The sequence below is a fragment of the Neolamprologus brichardi genome, chromosome 5 (genome assembly GCF_056152115.1).
Source record: "Neolamprologus brichardi isolate AB-2024 chromosome 5, ASM5615211v1, whole genome shotgun sequence".
Taxonomy (NCBI): Eukaryota; Metazoa; Chordata; class Actinopteri; order Cichliformes; family Cichlidae; genus Neolamprologus; species Neolamprologus brichardi.
Window position 1 is genome coordinate 13804500 of NC_142108.1, and position 16908 is coordinate 13821407.

Sequence of the window (16908 nt, forward strand, 5' to 3'; positions counted from 1 at the left end):
ATGCACACACACCGCAGGGGGGGAAATAGGCTCTTCTCTGACACTGCATGATTGGTCACTTTTTCCCTCTCTCTCCCTTCCTGCTGAAATAGTTTTAACAAAAGAGAAGGGAGACGGAGGGGGAGGGGTGGCGTGCTTGGGGGAGGGGTTGCGTGCGCTGCTCTGTTGTCACCAGGCGAGGGAGAGCGAGGGCGGGGAGGGGGCGAGCTGGAGGGCGAGCGAGGGAGTGTAGGAGAAAAGGATAGGATCCCAGAAGAGGCTCAAACACACTGACACACACATACACACACACATATGCACACATACGCAGAGAGAGAGGGAGAGAGACCTTCTGTTACAATTTGTGGAGTAGTGGATTACTTCCCAAACTGAAACACTCATCGGGCAAATCCAGGCATGGTCAGGTCTGTAACCATTTACTCACTTATTAGAAAAAAAAAAGATTTTGGTTTCCCTTCAGCAGTAATGACAATGTTTCCGCTGCTCCCTGCACATTTCGGTCCTTTCTGGTGTTCTCTCTTTTCCTTACGGTAAATGTCGTCATTTTCGTTTTTATTTAGTTTACTTCAATTTATCTACCATCTTTTCCCCTTGTCTTTATATGTGTTAAAGTCTAATTAGCTGGCCTCCTGTGTCGACTGTTTGGTGCCTGTTTTAAGTGCGTGCACTTTGGACGCATTTTTTTGCCCTAAATTTCCTTGAACTATTCAGCATTAGAGAGGGCAGCATGGAGTTCTCTTTCCTCTGTTGGTTTGCAGTTTTATAATGAAAACCGTGCTTTGCCGTCTTGTAGTCACAGGGTAAATGTGTCAGTGTTCGACTTTCAGTCTCTCTTGTGCGCTTGTGTCTGTGCGCACAGCTAAGGAAAGAACCAGAAAAGCAAGCGCAATGAAAATACATGCAAAGCTCATTACCGCTCAATAATAGCTTACATGACACCAAATATTTTACTTTTTTTTGTTAAAAGGTTTGCAGTAAAATAAAGGAATATTAATATTGCTCTACGGTGTAAGCGAGTAAGCATGACTTTTATTTTTAATTATCATTATTTTCCCAAAATCTCTTAGAATCTAGCGACAGCAATTAAACCAGGACAAGGTGTCTGCTGGCTCTGACACTGACTTGTTTGCACTCTTCAGGTGGCAATGTGTCAGAGTGGTGTTGAACTATGAGATGAACCATGGAGCAGTACAGGAGGCCACTCACTAGCCTTACCAGCAGCCGTAAAGCCAAAAGCAGCAGAAGCAACAGCGGTAACCCAGGAAGACCCTGAAGTATGCAGCTGGGCCCTCACTAGCACCAAGTGGACCTGGTCCTCTCCTCTTCACCTGGGACCAGGGCTGCAGAATGCTCAGTCCTGTCACCCCATACAGTAAGTCTTTAATTTTTTTGGTTTGTATTTGGGAGACACTGATTGGATGAATGTGTCATGTTGTACGTGCATACCATGCTCCAGTTCTGCTTGAGTTTGTTTTCCTGTACACATTCTTCTTCAGGCCCCTCTTTTGTCCAGAACTCATCTCCTGTGGATATGCAGTGGGAAGCGAATTACTGGGGTGAAGGGAGGGGGATCTCTTGAGCAGTCGTGTTGAGAAGGCAGATAACCTGATGCCTTTAACAGCTGAGTCTCCAGGCTTTGCATTGAGGAATTTCACAGAAAGTGTTCAGACACTGTTTTTTGAGACCAAACAGACAGCAGATGTTTGTCTTTTTAGAAACGCCACACATATTTTGCAGAATGAATGTGTGCTTGAACAGGCTTTAGGTCTCAGGTTTAGGGCAGTACACATGTACAATCTGAATAAACTCCAGTTGTATTTTTACCACACGTGGTAAAGAGTTGACACATTTGGAAGGCATTTCCACAAAATACTTGTTTGTTACTTAAGTATGTAAAAGCAAAATATATTCAGATCATGTAAACATGTCACAGAATAGCCCCTCCCTTACTCATATGTGTACTGATTACGCGAGGTTCCTATCTAGACTGTTAAATATACCTGTATTGACTGACCGGCTTATTGATCAGGACCAGCTTTAACAGGATTACAACACTAACCTGATTGGAATAATGCAACAGGGATTTACTGCTGGATGTTTTGTGTAACTGCACAGAGAAGCAGCAGCTAACAAACAGCAAAATGTCACAATACTTTGTCTCTGACGTCTCGCGAGGCACAACGATGGGGCTGTCTGTGTAGAAAGAAGCTCTGGTAACATCTACGTGTCACATTCCTTCCTCAAAAGCAACTCACAGCAGTGTGTCAGTTTTCTACTCATAGAAACTAAACACGCTCACATTCTGGCATTTTATTTTTTATTCCCAACCACACCACCTCCAGTCACGTGTCACACACACTGACAAATTTCAGATCAATTCCCAAACACAAATAAGGAAACAATCACAGCTCGTTAAGGTGCGGGTGACTGCGATTGTTTGTCCTTAATGATGATAATGTGAGAGTGATGAGCGGCGTTAGCGCGTTTTAGCTGCCCGTTACCAGGGTGAAGCAGTTCTGTGAATGAAAGCCAGATCGTTAGTAACCTGGTGTCAACAGCCTCTCATTAGTGCTGTTGTAGTGGGGCGCATAAACATCACCCTCTGCCTCCACACGCATGCATCAGCCCTGCTTAATAATCGCGAAAGCTTGTTAAAAGAAAGTGTAACAAGCCGCGGCTCCTTATTAGGTGTTATAGTGTAGATGTGCGGCGCCGGTGGGGAAAACGACAGAGAAAGAGCAAAGTGAAGGACAGATGGAGAAGATGTAGAAGGAGGGACTGGTCAGCTGCAGCCTGATATATGAGTGGACACAATAAGCAAAGAGGGGCCAGGCCAACCTCTGCCACATGTGAGTGTGTGAGCTTAGAGGAGTGGGGGAAGGGAAACTGACCACACAGGCTGGGACACAGAGTCTGGTCTTTGCTATTGCGCAGATAGCAGGAGGGATAGGAAGAATGAACAAAATGCGAGTGAGAGAAAAGAGAAATTAAATGAGAGGGAACGGAGGATTCAAATGATCAAGCTTAAACCAGCTGTGATCTCTTCAGAGATCAAACTGTGTCAAACCCTGTGGTTGGCATAGTTTGATCTTCTCATTTGGTTTTGGAGCTTTCAAATAGCTTTCAGGTTAGGGATGTTTAAAGTCTGAATCAGACCTGGTACAGTATTTGATTGGCTGACAGCAGCACGGCCTGGTGTAGTGTGCAGGCCTGGAGAAAAGGGGGAAGGGGAAATAAAAGGAAGAGAGAGGGAGGGAGGGTCTTCTCCTTCCCACTGACTGCACACCCAGTTTTTTTTTCTTGGTCAGTGCTCACGGGACTATAACACTAATTTATACCGTTAGCTTGAAATACAGGGATATATGGGTAAAGTGCGCGCATTTCATTGTTCATCTCAGCTGGCGTGACATTCTCCTTGTAAACTCGTATACCGTTTCTCCTCTGATGTGTATTGATCTTGGCAGTGGCGTGAATCAACTTCTAACTAATACAAATCACTCAGTAATGTGCAAACAGGCTACAAGGTCATTTGTCAGCACTGTAAGGAATCACGTTCTCTCTTTGTGTTTTCTCCCTCGCTTCCTTTAGCCTGGGAATAGACAAGGCGTGCTGAGTGCATGGAAAGGATATGTGCTTTGTAAATAGATCTCAGGTTAGATTCCTGGCATTCCAGCAGCTTGACTCAACCAATGACCGAGAGTCCATCTGCGTGTTGGCCAGCTGAAGCTGAACCCTCCATGGAAAAAACACAATATAAGACTGTAGTTTGCTGCAGCTTGTGTGTATTTTTGTGTGTGTGTATTTTGGATTTTCCGTCTTCAGGGGGTGTCTTTGTTTATTGTGTGTGGACTGAAAGCACTTACAGAGACCCTACAGCTGCAGAAGGGTGATTTTTGTGTCCACTCTCCTTCCAGCCAGTCACCCATCTCTTATTCCTCACAACCCCCTAAATCTCATTTCAGCTAGCCCCTTCCCCCACATATACTTCCATCTAATTAACCCCTAATTACTCATACTGACCATGCGGTGGACTGGGAGTCAAGCTAGCCTCCACTGACACACAGAAACTATCCATGAGTTGCAGAATTGCAGAAAAGAAAAATTCAAGCAGTTTTGCCAGAGTTTTCAAAATGTACAAGTCATTATAATAGTCACATCGAATTTAGAGCACTGAAACTGGTTCCGTTGGTGGTTGTTGATGGTCGGGGACCATTTATTCAATAAATCAATGCGGCTGGAGTTTATAGGCATCCAGTCTTAGTGACCACTCAAAGCAGGTGAGAGAACAAGTTACATTTTAACTGTGCATAGATGCGTTTCTATACACTTTAAGCACTCATCTGTCTCAGATTAGAATCACCTTATGCGTTTGTCTTTGGCTGTCTTTAAACACACAGCACACATGATTACACACTTCCTGCTTTCAGTCAGTTTCATTGTCTCTTATTGCAAAGACATGTAAACACAGGACTTGAGTATGGTGTCATAGTAACAGCAATTTAGCGTTTTTCAGTATGCAAAAGATTTCTGGTTACATGCACCTTTGGACATAAGAGTCAGCATTTCCTGCATGCATAGCAGTTAACCTTGTTTTCCTGTTTTTGAGTCATCTCAGAAATGTTCTAGCCAGCTTATTATCAGGAATATTAATATTATAAAGCAGATCTAGTCTGTGTATCGACATGAGCCGGACTTTCATGTCATCTTCAAAGTGGGCTTTCTGGAGGTTTTGAAAAGTTTTTCTTTGGGCATGTGTTGCTTTTTCACTCATTTTCAGCCCAGTCCTTGGGCCTGAGCATTTTCAGAGGAATGTTTCTTTGTTTGTTTAGGCACTTAACACTGACCTATGAATCGTTCGGTCATAAAAAGGCACCAAACTCAAGGAATGAACCAGTGTTTTGTCTATACTTATTAAACAACTTCAAGAACTGATTTTAAATTCTATCTATAGTCGCTTTGTTACAAGCAACCTGCCATAAAAATCACATCATTGTTCCAATTTCTTTAGTTAAACCTACAAAAATGTCAAAAATAAAAGAGTCTGGCAGAGTCAGGCATAAGATTTAGGCATAAGTATTTTTACAGGCCCTGATGAAATTATGAACATCAGAGAGAAGCTTTGAATGTCCTGCAAGAAGAATGGAGAACTTTTCCTGAAGATTACATAAAGAAATTCTGTTTCCAGTAGCAGAACACCGACAGAAATTTGCATAGTAAGAAGTTAGAGTAAAAAATAAACGGGAAAAAGAGAATATGCATAAATATAGCAAATATATACACCTATATAAATACAGAATATATAAATAAGCAATGAAATATACTCATTAACCCTTTCGCGCATTGTGGTCACTACAGTGGACAGTTATTCAAAGGCTGTTTTCTTGTATTTGTGTCAATGTTGATGGCACATAAACCACTACATTGGACACTTATGTGTCACTCCATACAAAATTCAAAAGTCAAAACACATGTTGTCCAGCTTTAAGTGGACATGGAACAAACTCTTTGAAAAGTACGTGTTTCAAAAATAAAGTTCAAAAATATTTTTTTTTGCCTAAAGATGAATAAAAATACTGCTGCCATATGTCGACTATTGTCGAAATTATTTTGGAAAATTATGAAGAGATGAGAATGAAAAATAACTATGAAGTTATTTTGAAAATGTAATGCAAAGACTTGTGTTATGTTATGTTGTGAAAGTTACCGCCAGGATTGAGAGTGAGTTTGCAAGTGATGCTTCTTTAATTCTTGGAGCTGACTGTTAGCTTAAACACGCGCTAACGCTCCCATAAGCCTCATGTGCTCTAATCCATCATTAACTCAGGCACTTTTCTCAGTCTGGTTCTTGACAGACGGACTCACCTGTTAACTCTTCATCTTCTCATCTCAGGGGGATCTTTCCATGTTTTCAGGTTTTAAATTCTTTTTGCCAAAATTGGTGAAGGTTCCAGAAATAGTAGCTCACCGCGCTCAAATGAGCCTTGGCTAAATTATAGAGCCAGTGGTGGAGATGTCGTTAGAGAACTAGACTGAAGACAACATGGAAAAATGGTTGCCACATGCCTGCAATCAGTATGATCAGTGAATACCACACTGATGGCCACCACTATATGTCATTGATGTTGGCCAGCTTTGAATTTATATGAGAATAATTCCATGAAGCCATTTCATTTTTTTAAAAATGCCAAAAATCTCACATTGCAGATTATCTTCACACATATGTCAGTAACCTTGTTTAATAGTTTTTATATGTAATAAAGAAAAATGCAGTATTGAGCTGGAAGCTTTACAAAGCGGGACACAGATTCTCAGTGGGATTGGCAAAAACATCCATCCATCCTCTTCCGCTGATCCAATATAGGATCATAGGATCCTCTCTGAGCTGTTGTTCAGTGAGAGCCATGGTAGCCCAGAGTATTTTCAGATGTGAGAACACAAATGACACACACTGTCCCCTGCTCTGTGCTACATATGAGAAAGGACAACCTAGGGAGTTTTTGCTTCCCCTTGTCACCAAGTGCTTGCTCATACAATATAAAGCGGTTGAGGTGACTATTGTTGTGATTTGGTGCTATATAAATAAAATTGAATTGAATTAAACTGAACTGAATGTATTTGCACTCCCCATTTGCACTAGTGCTTTTGTAGTGTTAAGCCTACCGTGAGCAGTTTCTTATAAACTCCTTCTATGCAGACATAAATCAAACACTGGGTCATATTTCTTTTTTTTCTCCTTTTGTTTCTTTTAGCTGTTCGTCTGCCATGAAATCAGAAATTGCTTGTAAATTTCCTTTGGATTTATCAAATATTTTAAGCATGCAAGTAACATATAGTTTGTTCACATTGAAAAAAGACAAAGTGAAGTAAAGTCTAAGTAGACACAAAGGAAAATGAAGAGCTCACATGTTGAAAATAAAATAAATGGCAGCTTATGATGAAGCAGCTCAAGAAATAAGCAATCGTTAAGTACAGTATACTAATTAGCATGTAATTGAGTAGTTGTGCTCTTTTGGTTTGGCAGGCAGCTAAGTTCTTGTCAGTTCAACTAGTGCAAACCTGCTAAAGAAATCAAGCACAAAGTATCTGTCTCTATTGGGTAACTATAGCAATTGCTCACATTTTTCCAAAAAATCTAATTGAAAGTTTGCCATCGAGGAGCATCAAGATTATGAATTCAAATACGACAAAGTGGAGATCTTGGTAGAGCAGTTATCAACACACATTTATAAACTTTTCACAATTGTGGTTCTGTTAATGTGAATGACCTTAAAAATATGACAGTAACAAACACCCCGGGAACATGTCAGGAGGGCTTCTTCCTTGCAAGTGCTCTTTTTTTTTTCTCCCTTAATCTCCTTCAGATACATTTTGGGGGATTTGATGTTGACATGAAAGACTGAGTCATTCATTGGCATTGTATAGAAATATGGAATATCATTCACAACACAGCAGGCACAGAGGCTTAGACGACCCCTACTCCCTTGGGGCTTGTGAAATACTATTTAAAAACCCACACTCAGAACTAAACAGAATATGAGTCTGTCTAGTGTACAGGTGTATGACTAATAATTCTCAGGGTTAGGTCAAGTTATTTTGTTTAGGTAGGTTTTGATTCCTGTGTTTGCTGTTTTGAATGTGTATAAGCCTGTAATGTTTTTGTGCACCGTGACGGGTCAGAATTCCCTGGAGCGTGGGGATTTCTCAGCTCAAGGGTGGAGCTTGTGCCAGACAAGAGCACTTGCTATCCCTGGAATGGATGAGAGGGATTATTAGGCTGAAGGATCATTTAATTTAGGGATCAACGTGTGGACCGTTTAGCGACCCATCTGGTGGTCCGTGTGGACATATGACCCAACCTGGTATAATCCACTTGCAGACAGTTTCAGACCAGACATGAGTGAAAACCTAAATAAATTACAGAAGTTGAGCAATACATTGCACAGAAATGTCAGCTGTAGCAAACATGATACAAATCAAAACCTGCATGTGCAAACTGATATATAATTTCTTTTTAAAAATTTGTTAGATGTTCACTAAAATACAGTTTCACAAAATTAGAATTTTTCTTGCAATTACTTCATGGTTCAGGTTTTACACAGCAGAAACTATTATCTCGCTCCAACATCTCCATTAGACTTTCTTCGAACATTTAGACTGTGATAACTTGATGTGACACAACAAGTAAATGGCCAGTGCCCGTAGGATGGTACCATGTTTGTCCAGTACTGTATATTGATGCACGGGTATCAGAAATCAATAAAGCTGTCCGGTGGTTGCAAGGAAGCCCCTCTGGTCAAAGCCTGGGGTCAGGACACTTTAGTAATACTCTGCAATGTGTGGAATGTCAGCTTAATGCCAGTTCAAAAAGACAAACCCTGAGCCACTAAACCAGCGGATTACTCTGTGCAAATGTGCGCGTGTAATCACACATGCCGCGCAAAAATCCGTCATTTTTCACTCATCAGTCAGTCACTTCACTAATGACACACACTTCAGTGTCCATAGATGCTAGTGGGACAGTCTCTGTGTAATTTGGAGAAAAGCTAGTCTCTCTCGCCAGTGACCCCGCCCTCTTTTCCCCCCCCTGTCCAGCAGACCCCTGAGGTTTGGGCCGAATTAGATCACACGCTTGGTGGGGGTGGCTTTGTGGGCTAAAAGACTCAAAGAGAAAATACAATGGCCCCAATGTGAGAGAGACGAAGGCAGAGGGCAGTGTGCAGGCTGATAGAGGCTTATCGCCGTGGAGACCAGGCTGGGGGCTATGTTGGCAGCTTCTCATACAGATTAGAGCAGTCGGCCTCCGCCTGGTAGAGACTGTTTAGAAGGACATGGGCTAAGCATTGACAAAACTGTGGAAAAGAGCCAGCGTTGCAAGGTGATTATGAGGGCAGATATAAGATCTTGTCTTCTTTAGAAGAAATTGGAATCCCTGTGAAGGGCTAAATACCATAAACTAGGTGTAGAAATGTTATCTGATCAGGGTTATTATTCTGAGATTATGTGAAATAACTTTTTTGTTCTTGTTTCTGTCAGGTTTGTTAAAGATGCACTGGTCTCCGGAGCACGCCGCCCCTTTATCTCAGTGGCCTGAACAGCACTTAGATGTCACCTCCACCACCTCGCCACCGTCTGCCCACAAGCACGACCCCTACGCTACAGGTCCTCGCCGAAGCTACGCCCCTACAAGTTATCCTTGGGCCAGTGACGACATATCAGCCCTTAGTGCTTCTTCTCTGCTCAAGCGCTACGCTGAGAAGTACTCAGGCCTGGACCGCCCTGCTACGGGAGCTTACGCAGAGCATGGGACTTTCTTAAAATCAGACTCTGAGCCCTGGACTCTGGCTCAAGGCATGGACTGTTACCCTGGACTTGAGGCACTCACTGGCACCAAGGTGGCCCCTGCCTCTGTGGGGATCCCAACTACAGGAACTGTAACAGTGGTGAGCAGTAATTTGGCCCCTGAGCCAGGCTTTAGTGGTGCTGGCTCGTGCAGTGCTCCATCATCTCAGGAATACCCTCCTGCTTACAACAGCACCTACTTGTCTTCAGGATACTGCCCTCAGCCCAGTGCAGCACTCCCACCAACCCCTCTACACTCTTTGCAGGCTCCACCTACTTTAGTGTCCAACTACAGCCCTAGCCCACCTGTCTACAACTACCCCCCAGGGTGCTACCCCCAAACCAGCCTGTCCTCGGGATACAGTCGCCCCAGTGCGTCCTACTTGTCGTCCGGGATTAGCGCTCCCACTCCTCTGGCCCCTAGGCCTACCATGGTGGGGGGGACTTACAACTACCCATCTCACAGCCTTGGAGGGACGCTCGAGACAGGCGTACCTCTGAAACGCAAGGCCTTTGAAATGACAGAGGAACGACAAGAGGGAGCAGAGGTGGAAGGATCTCGCTATAGAAAATATGGCAACGGGAACAGTCACAACAAAGCTTCCGACAACGGGCATGGCAATGGTTATGATATGAGTGTGCCCGCCTCAGATGCACAGTCTTTCAAATCTGGAAAGCCCCTCATATCACCCCCTTACGTCAGGGCAGGGGAGTACAGCCCGCCATCAGGTCTAGCAGGAGAGAGTGTATCGGGGGAGCACAGCTTTCCTCAGCAGCAGAGAATGCCAATGAAGATATCTGCATCTCACACACACTCTGAGGACCCCACTGGAGGGCACTAACAGACCAGGTTGGCATATTGAAGGATTCCCTTGCTCCTTAAAAACCATCCAGGGTTCCTAACCCTGACAGACTCGGGGAAATAACATTGAATTTGTCGATGAAACATTTAATTTCCCTACTACAGGACCGGTGTTTCCTGTACATTAACGTTTTTGTTTATCATGTTTTCCCAAAGATTCACAGAGGCGTTTTGCCCTGTAAGGCTGAGGTCAGTCTTAGGAGTGAGGTTGAGGCATTCGCTACATAGATATCATTAAGACAGTCTAAATGTACGTGTGTCTGTTTCTCTCAGGATCCTATTTATTCCCTTTTCTGCTACTGTGGCAACAGCACTGCAACATTGTTTTTGGAGTTGGTGTAATTGTTTGTGGCCGGTATGTATTTAAAAGGCCTTTGACTGCAATATGCTCTATCGCACCACAAAAAACCAAAAAAAAAAAAAATTAATAATAAAAAAATCATTATGACCAAAAAGTAAAAAGAGCAATAACTGAAGTGGTGAGAATGCCATACTACTTCAGCACAATCCCGGCTACACTGCTGGCTGTAAGTCTTTGTGCTTGGCTTGGCCTTGAGAAATGAATGTCTTCAGGTTTCATTTCACTTTTCTTTTGTTTAGATATTTTTTTTTTATCTCCATGTTTATGTTTATCTTCTATCCTGGACCTCTTGTCCTCTGATTAATTATTCTCATTGCTCACCAACTTACCATTTTTGTCTCATTTATAGATATCAAGCTGCTTATGCTGCGTAATTATGTCATAATATACATGACACCACTCTTTTCTTGACAGGCAGTTGACCTCAGAATCAAAATTATGTATTTTTCCTGCAATGTATTAATTTAGAGTTTAGTTGGAATTATGGAATTAAATGGCACTTGCCTTGTGGTCCATGCATCTGCCCATGGCAAGATGGGTGTTAGCTAGCTACACACTACTTTTGGTTGGTGTATGTAGACAGATGTAAAATAGTCCCTACTGAAAACTGGCCACAGTAAAACATTGATGCTTGTTTTTTTTAGGTGTTTTTTGTTTGTTTGTTTGTTTGTTTCTTCTTTGTTTGTTTATTTTGAGCATCACAAGGCCATCGCTATTTAGTCCTATTATTTATAATGCAGAGTTAACAACTGTTGACTCATACCTGAATAATCCAGACTGATGAACAGCACTAGACAACAGAGGGAAAAATACATATATTGGATTTGCAGGTGAACTGTCTTGTTTTTCTTTTTTTTTCTTCTTCTTTTTTTGAAGTAGGGAAATACTTTAAATAGCTTTTATCCATGAAAATCCATTGAAAATGTATTTAGCCTTCATAAAGTTGCAGTATGGGTAAATCAAGTATGGCTCAATCATCTTAAAAGCATCTTCTTATCTCTCATATTTCTGCTAATCCTTAACCCAACTTTATCTTAGACTGTACAATGGAAAAACATAGATGATTGTACATACTGGGAAAATGTACTCAGTGCAGGTTAGCTACATAAAAGCTCATTATTGCTTCAGTGTGGCTGCACAGGCACGCACATTGCAGCAGAGGATATATGCTTCTGAGTGAGTGCCTCTTAAAAGTTTTATTCAGCTACATACTTTGTTAAAATTTACCTGCTTGTCGTTAGATTTGACTTCTTTATATGTTTTTCTCTTTACTTTTGCCTGTCAGAAGGATGATTTATCGTGTTATTGAATACTCAGGAAGAATATTGTTACCTCAAAAAGATGAACTACGAATGTATGTTGATACCTTAGGGTGTCGGTGGGGGAGCTTTAATGGAGCGAGATGAAAACGATGCCATGGCTGACACTTCAGGGAAACAATGAACTTTTAAGGCCTTTTAATAGTGTGAACGGACACGTGCACATACGCATGTACATGCGTTCACACACACACACACAAAACACTACATGGTTTCTTAGCTCCGGGAAACTTGAGGTTTTTATATCAAGGCCTGAAATGTTGAATGTAATTCAGATATTTTTTTTAAAGACATGCCATACGTACATCAATGATGTTTTTAGATCTATTTTTTTTCCACGTATAGATGTAAGTCTCCAGTAGGTTTTGGTGGAGAAAATATTGGCATGTCAAGTGTTAGTGTAGTTAGCAGTGGGGAAAAGGAAAAGCACTCTTGATAAACACATATCAAGATGTACACACACTACAGTATATGGTGTATAAGCGATATTTTTATTAAATGTCTTAATAAAGTATCCAGTCACCATTTCAGTATTTTAAAACCACTTGATTCAGCTTGAATTTAGCCCTAACTTCAAGGTGAATTAAGTTGAATATCAACACTGTCAGCGCACTGGGGCTTTGCTGCTCTGCTATGACACTGATTTATGAACTGTGCCAACCTCTAATTTTTTAAAAAGCCTATTAAATGAATGAATCAGGAAACTCCTACTTCAGTTTTGACCCTTAAGCACCAACTGGATAGAGCCACAAGCCACCAGAGTGAAAGAGGTAATATCAACAAACTCTGGTGTCATAAATTGGCAGAAATGTTCTCAATCACATGCGGTGATAGAAACAGGTGTGATTGGTCACAACTGGCAGTTTAAAGTAGAAATCTGTTTAAGTGGAAGCAGGAGGGCAAATGAAACATGAGCTTGAGATGTCTAGGTTGTTACAAAGCTGAACTTCAAATCTAAAGTGAATGGATTCCCCTTTAATTTTACTAATTGGAAATTCAGTGTAATTAAAAGACATTTTAGTGCTTTTTTACTATCTTACTCAGAATGCGGTTTAAGGGGAAAAAGTAGAGGCTCTTCAGAAAAGAAATTCAGATTAGGAAAGAGGTGCTAAGTAAATCATGATTTATGCTTACCCCAGGTTTTTACAAGTATTTGGTTACAACAAGTGAATCAACACAGGATGTGCTCTGCATTCAAAAGACACATTGCGGGAAGCATTTGCCTTTTCTTTGTGTTACTCTGATTCAGTGAAGGGAGTGGAGTCAGTGTTGGCCTTCGCAGATCTAAAATCAGACTTCACTGTTATCTTTGTGATTCACATGTACTTTTCTTGTATCTTGTACATTCTCTGTAACCGTTTCTACCTCATGTTGAAGACCTTGTACATGGAAGTATTTATTTCATGTCATTTCACATACCAGTTTAAAGACCAGCGTTTCAAACTGTTGACCTGTTATAGTCTACCTCACTAGAGACTGTTGTGACATGGAAATGAAGATATTATACCAAAAAAAAAAAAAAGAAAAATATTTGAGTTTTCTCTTTTTGTCTGTGGAAATTAAAAATGTTTTAAGGTTTGAATGTACTGATCTTTCACTAAATGATGCTATGATGATGACCTGATGGGTTACTGCAGTAAATATACTTACTGGGTTCAATGTGATATTTTAGCCTGGCAGTGGCATATTTCTCTTTTCTCTTGGCAAAGTGACATTAAGTTGACGTACAGTTAAAGAAAGTATTGGCTCGTAAAAAGCATTCGTTTACTTTCTGTCTCTCTTTTAAAATCAGCTAAGGAAACGTTAGACTTTTCTTACTCTGTTATTTGATTCGGGTGTATCTAACTCCACAGTTTCTGCAAAGCCTCTGACAAGTTGCATTGGTTTGATGGGCAGTTCTTGGGTGCCACGTGGTTAAGCTGTTCCCACAGCAGCTTATCCGGGTTAAGATCCGGTCACTGTGCTAGTCACTCATTAGAGATAGAAGCTAACTGCTTCACCTCTAAATAGTTCTTGTGTAATTTGCAGTTGTGCTTTAAGTCGTTGTCCTGTTGTAGGAATAAATCACCAAACCATCAAATGCATTAGATACACATTGGAAGACAAAAGGAATTGATTCTGAAAATGAACCTTCAAAACCCAGCACACACTCACCGACCACTTCATTAGTTACACCTTGCTCATTCTTCTGTCTGGTACTGTGAAGATATTCTTGTGCTCAAGAAACCAGTTTGAGATTTTGTGCAGAATAACCAAAATGTAAAGGAAAATAAGCTGCAGTCACGCTGCAACCCTGGTATAGAAAAGCAGAAGAAAACGGATGGATGGGTCATAAGACCACCACCAGTGTAAAGAAAGCACTGATTCAGGGTGGGATGGAGCCATGTTTTATGTTGTTTATGCCAAACTCTAAATCTACCATCTGAATAAGACCAAATAACATTTTTTCCCATCTTTTGTAGCTTCAGATGCCTGTTCTCAGCTGACACATGGTGGTCTTTTGCTGGTGTAGCCCATCAAGATTCGATGAGCTGTGCATTCAGAGAAGCAGAGAAGCTCTTCTGCATACCTTGGTATTTGAGTTACTGTTGCCTTTCTATCAGCTCAAAGCAGTCTGGCCATTCTCCTCTGACATCAACAAGGCATTTTTGCTCAGTGAACTGTCACACACGGGATATTTTTGGTTTTCCTGACCATTCGCTGTAAACCCTAGAGATATTCATGTGGGAAAATCCCAGAAGATCAGCAGTTTTCTTAAATACTCGGACCAGCTTATCTGGCACCAACAAACAAACCACGTTTAAAGCCACCTAAATCACCTTTCTTCTACCTTTCAATACAAGTCTCCTCTTTCATCAGTAGTGTGAGCTCTATTGATATTTTAATGTTTTGTATTTTTTCAAGTTGTAAGAAACCATATCATCATTTATGTCATGTACTTGAGCTCAAGAGAGCAGTGAGCCTGTGCTGACATGTCACAGACAATTTTTGTCCTCTCAGCCACAGTAAGTCTCGCCCTGCTGCAACGTCAGTCATTGTCAGTCACAGCAAAACTCTCTTTGTTTTGCTTCTGATTAAGGATTGTATTTTAACACACCTTAAGCCATATTCCTGACAGCAACTGTTAGTCCATTCATCTACGACAAAGCTAACCTCTGTTCCTATTTAACTATTTCAATTCAGCTATGTTATGTCTCAAATTTAGCATTAAAATCAGTGAAATTATTAACCTGACTTAGTTATATCTCCGCATTTGAGATCACAGTTGTGATCACAGGTGAAGAATAAGACAGCAAACGAAAAAAATAAAATAAAATCAGCACATGACCCCTGTTTTGAATTGCTGTCTCTGCCCTTCTAATGACACTCACACTGCAGCAGCTACACCACATAACAAGTATAACAGTGACACCTACAGGGTCTCCTTGAGATGGTTCTCACCACGTTGAATGTTAATAGTTGCCTTATATACCTTCTCTCAATATAAAAATAGGAAAGCCATTATTACTCCTGCAAGTTCAGTTTATATAGTTTCTTTTCGGTTATTGTCTGGCTTTATTTGTAAAAGTATGTTAATTAACCAAACGTATGGCTGCAGAATGGCAAGCACAGACTGTGATTAAAAAATTTGCATTAAAAGAATGAGAAAAATACAACGTAGTAAGTGCGAATACATTATGCTTATCCATTTCATTACTCTCTCCTTTGGATCATCCAGTTTTTTTAGTTTCTTCAGTTCGTTTCTGCAGAGTTCCTCCTTCAGTCCAAGTAGAGACCTGTGCAGTAGGACAACTGTACCTTTTTTGGGTTTTCCTGAACCACATATGGTCAAACTTCCTTTGAAATTCAGACAGTCAAGTGAAAAAGTTAGTGTTAAAATGATGAAATGAGTAGTTCTTCTAGAAGAGGCTGTATTTCTCTTTAGAGCTGGCAAACATTAAATATCTAATATTTGTGATAAGTCCCCACAAAAATGAGCCATTTCAAAATGAAAAGTTACATCTAATCTTTTAATTGAATTTTACAAAATTAAACATTAAAAAAAAAATTAATTAATTTTGCCCCAATAATTTGTCTGTGAAGCCATTGGAGATGACTGCCAGGGCTCCACTTGCTCCTTTTCATTTTGTTCGGCAAGATCCCGTCTTGATGGGGAACTGCTGGATTAACAGCCTGAGAGATAACATCTCGCCATACACCATAAGAGCACCAGAAAATAACTTATAGTGCCTTATATTATTAACTTTTACCCATCCCTAAATCTGTGGAAGTGGTGTTTCAACAAAGCCCACTAGAGGGTGTTAGATATCTGTAAGAAGGCATTTGAAGTATGCCAAAGCCATCTAGAGATTTTACAGATATAAATACAGTAGTCAAAGCCTGTGATATTTGCAGACAGGGGCAGGGATGGAAAACAAAACCCAGAAGGCAGAGAGGGTGCTGCACTCTATTAATAAATCAGTGAGTGGGAGTAAAAACGGCCAAATTGAGCTTTAAATATCAGTTTTACAATCAGTCTTTTTTCAGTCAGGTAAGAAGGGCAATTAAAGCTGGAAGTTGACAGAGCTGACAAACAAATCTCTTATATGAAAAAGAAGTCCTCGCCCACATTTGGTGAAGGAGATATTGCAGATTACAGCTGAATCCCTTTCCGTGCAACCCCTTACAGACACTCACAGCCTCCCTCTCTCCCTCATAAATCTGTTCCCACAACACACAACCTGACAGATCAGACCAATGTTCTACTTAATCCACGTCCTACCTCTGCAGCGATGCACTTCTATACATTAGGATGCAAGGAGGACAGAAACCTAAAGGGAAGAAATGAAACAAAATCTCTGCACTGTACAGTATTATAATGCACCTGGGTTATTTTACAACATCTACAGAGGGAAGCAACACATTTAGAGAAACAGTGTGGAAATGAGCTTCGCACACTCTGTTATTAAAATGGCAGTAGCAGTGGTCTGCAAGATGCACGATTCAGACAGTTGCAGCATGTGTGGCAGAAGGTGACGCTTACATCC

The 16908-nt window shown here is 41.0% G+C and overlaps 1 protein-coding gene across 1 annotated transcript; it reads left to right on the forward strand.

Moving 5' to 3' along the window:
- The first annotated feature begins 265 nt into the window (after positions 1 to 265).
- LOC118455643 (fidgetin-like protein 2) lies at positions 266 to 13459 on the forward strand. The gene is made up of 3 exons (XM_035915217.2): positions 266 to 404; positions 1140 to 1372; positions 9034 to 13459. Exons 2-3 carry the CDS (start codon positions 1348 to 1350, stop codon positions 10179 to 10181), a joined length of 1173 nt encoding a protein of 390 aa, XP_035771110.2. The 5' UTR covers positions 266 to 404; positions 1140 to 1347; the 3' UTR covers positions 10182 to 13459.
- The last annotated feature ends 3449 nt before the right edge of the window (positions 13460 to 16908 follow it).